Genomic DNA, 3,610 nt, shown 5'->3' with positions numbered 1-3,610 from the left:
ACAAGCAAACAGCCAGACAGAGGCTACTGCTTTCTTATAGTATATATATTTATATGAATATATATATATATATATATATATATATATGTATATATATATTCATATAAGTATATATGTATATATATATATATATGTATATATTCATTTATATGAATGAATATATATATGTATTTATATATACACATATATATTTATATATATATATATATATATATATATATATATATATGGAGAAGATATCATATGAATAAGAAAATATAAAAATCCATTATCAGTCTTTACTGGTTCTTTTTTTTATGAAAGGATAGTTGTTTCACGGGGGCTCTTAGCAACAAAGGCACTTTAGTTCTTTATTGATCACGTTTCGGGAGTTGCAACAGGTATAATATAATATGTAGACCATGGCATAAAATACAGGAGAACGTGGGGAGACGCCTCTAGTAAGTTGACCTGATGATTGTTCTTGTGTAAGATCAAGCAGGAGGGAAATGAATGGAAATTTAATTATTTGCGTCTCGGGAAGGTATTACATCAAGTGAACATTATCTTGTTGACATATTGAAAAAACAAAAACAAAAAAAAACAAGAAAACTATAATTTTTCCTCTAAAACTAAACTGCGATCTAAAAATTATAGAATATATTTCCTAGTCTATTTGACGACTAATATTACTGGAATATTGAAATACAGGTAACCTTTTAACTATACGACCCGTTGTCATCTTTTACTAATTTTGCTCTGCATTCAATTGCGAGACACTCAAGACAAAGGCGGTCTCAGACTCGAGATGTTCCTTATCTAGCAACGAAAGAAAAGGAATCGACTGACGTCACCCAGACCTAAATCCTGATTGGGTGTCTTCTTTGACCTTTTCTAGAAATTCTTTTACCTCCTTTGACCTTGTTTCACCTTCTTTGACCTCAGCTGATCTCCCGTGACCTTATGTGACCTTTTCTCTTTCTCCTCCAGGCAGCCCTCGTCAGTAGTCATCGAGAACTTGCACCGGGGGCACGACAGCCTCATCGTCAAGTTGAGGGAAGTCCACGATTCCCTCAAGGTAAGTGGTTGATGGAGTGACTGACAGACAGACTGATTAATTGATTGATCGATGGTCTTACCATCTTGACACCGTCGCAGATCGCGTGGCTCAAGGTGAGTTTTGTGAAACGTGAGACAACGCTTCACCCTTTCGTTGCGGCGGCGGCGGCGGCGGTTTCCCTCAAAGACGAATGAAACCCACAGTCCCTAAAGCGCACAGGGCTAAGGTGATGGCTTCCATACTCTGTTATGAGCCTCCTGGCGTATGCTCCTCATCTTCACTTCCCCCCCCAACCCACCCCGCCACCGTTATTCCTTTTGTTTTGAAGAGCGTTAGCACTGCCTTGATTCACTATATCCGTACTGCAGAGTTACTTTTCATTTTCCTTTGGATGCCGTCGACCTGTTTCGTTCATCCCGATGACGCAACTACTCCGCTTCGGTAAGAAAGGAGAGAGTGTGCAGATCTGATTTTCTTGAACACCAGAAAATGTTAGGGGAAATCATAACAAGTTTGAATAAGACATGTTTCAATAGATTAAAAACTTACTCAATAATTTGTCATTCCTCAAACCCGTCAGCTAAGGAATATGTGGTTGGCCAAAACACTTTTTGGTGGGGGAACAAGGAATGCAATCTAAAAAAGAAAGAAAAAAAAAAAAAACTCTTTCGCATTTGTCTTAGCTGCCGTCAGGCGGTTGGTAGAGTCCCAGACTGTCAGTACGGAGGTGCCGGCGGTACTTGGTTCGAATCCTGCCCAGGGCTGAAATTATTTCAGTATCGCTGCGCTTCGAATCGTTACTCCAACTCTCGTGGGCGGGGAGTTGGGTGTGTGTGTGTGTGCGTGTAAGGTCATAGCATTACCCATAGATCGGTCATACGAGCTCTGAGCTCTCTTCCGGAAGGGAAACAGCTGTCGATCACGAGTCCAACACGTGATCCAAAGAGCAAGGCGAACTGAAGGAACCCTCTCCCTTTCCTACATAGCGAAAGGGTTAAATGGACTCAGCCTGATAGGGTAAAGAAGAACAAGGTTAGAACTAGAAGAAAAGTCACGTGCAAAACGAAAGACACATGGGGGACGGAAAAATCACAAAACGGAGAATGAAAGGAACACAGAAGAAGAAACAGAAGATGATAAGAGAGGGAAAGGCGAAGAGAAAAAAGAGAGAAAGGGAGGTAGAGAAGAAGTGAAGGAGAGAGAGAGAGAGAGAGAGAGAGAGAGAGAGAGAGAGAGAGAGAGAGAGAGAGAGAGAGAGAGAGAGAGAGAGAGAGAGAGAGAGAGAGAGAGAGAGAGAGAGAGAGAGAGATTGGTATTTATTTTGGCAATAAAAAGTGCCTCTATCCTTTCAGACAATATCTAACCGGAGAGGTGGACTCATAGATATGGTAAAGAACAGAAATGAAGAGGAAGAAGGCAGAATGGAGAGATAATACAAATCAAAAGTGATCAGTTTTCATTTTTGAGTGGAGATTATTCTCTCTCCAGTCATAAAAGAATGCCGAGTGACTTGGTCTCCAGGGATGCCACTAAAGTCCTTGAAATAACCGATTACATAAAATATGCAGAGAGAGAGAGAGAGAGAGAGAGAGAGAGAGAGAGAGAGAGAGAGAGAGAGAGAGAGAGAGAGAGAGAGAGAGAGAGAGAGAGAGAGAGAGAGAGAGAGAGAGAGAGAGAGAGAGAGAGAGAGAGAGAGAGAGAGAGAATGTGTGAGAGAGAATGAGAGGGGGATTGGGGGACATGTGGCGTGGAAAGGGCCTTGTAGGACAAGTATGTGTTAAGATTAAATTGAAGAGCAGAAAGACAGAGAAATAAAACTAGAAACCAAAGGAAAGAAAGAAATAAGGGGAAAGCAAGGTACAAATGCTGTAGATAATTATGAGGAAACACAAAGTAACAAAAACGGAGGAAGAAGTAAATGCAAGGTCACCAAGGAGGAAGAGAATGGAGGGATGAGAAGGAGGGTGAAGGGAAAGGAAAAACAGACGAATAGAAGAAATGGTAAAGAGCAAGAAAGAAGAAAGAAGAAATATCTTCAAGGACACAAAGGAGATAGAGAAGGGCGGGAGGAGGGGGAAGAGAGAAGGCAGAGAGGGAGGGGGTAGGGGGTAAGGGGAAAGGAGACACCCCCCCTCCCCCCCAGACGCTAGCTTGTAGTGAACCGCTTCCCTGTCTCAGAAGCCGCGCGTGAACTCGTGGTCTTGCTCGTCACGTGTTCCCTTTGGCTTCGAAACCTCTTCCAACTGAAACAAATCGCCTGATGTCAGCCAGAGTGAAATATACAAAGATATCCGTTCTTATGAACGGAGTAATGGAGGAATTATTTGACCCTTTTAATCTGCGAGGGAGAGTTTCCTTCGTTTGAATAAAATCTGTTGGCGGCAGCGGAGGATTAAATGAAGTGTTAGACTTTGTTCTGGGTGACAGTAGACTATCGTCATTACAACAAATTACCTCTGTCGGCGTGTTTTCTTCTATTCCCAAGACACCACTTCTACATCCCACCATACATATCCTTATCTAGTAGGATGTCATCACTATAGTGAGGCACAGAGGCTGTATTGTCCCCCT

At 41.9% G+C, this 3,610-nt stretch overlaps 1 protein-coding gene across 1 annotated transcript in view; it reads left to right on the top strand.

The window, feature by feature from the left end:
- Positions 1-969: 969 nt before the first annotated feature.
- Positions 970-3,610, top strand: part of LOC143035127 (uncharacterized) — a gene marked incomplete at its 5' end in the record, with an annotated part of 35,346 nt that continues 32,705 nt past the window's right edge. The window contains 1 exon segment of the mRNA XM_076201721.1: positions 970-1,057. Within this exon segment, the coding sequence (XP_076057836.1) occupies positions 970-1,057 (88 nt within the window).

The sequence above is a fragment of the Oratosquilla oratoria genome, chromosome 18 (assembly GCF_046742065.1).
Source record: "Oratosquilla oratoria isolate Oo_2021 chromosome 18, ASM4674206v1, whole genome shotgun sequence".
Lineage (NCBI taxonomy): Eukaryota > Metazoa > Arthropoda > Malacostraca > Stomatopoda > Squillidae > Oratosquilla > Oratosquilla oratoria.
Note: the sequence above shows the minus strand (reverse complement) of the source record. Positions and strands in the feature narration are given on the sequence as shown.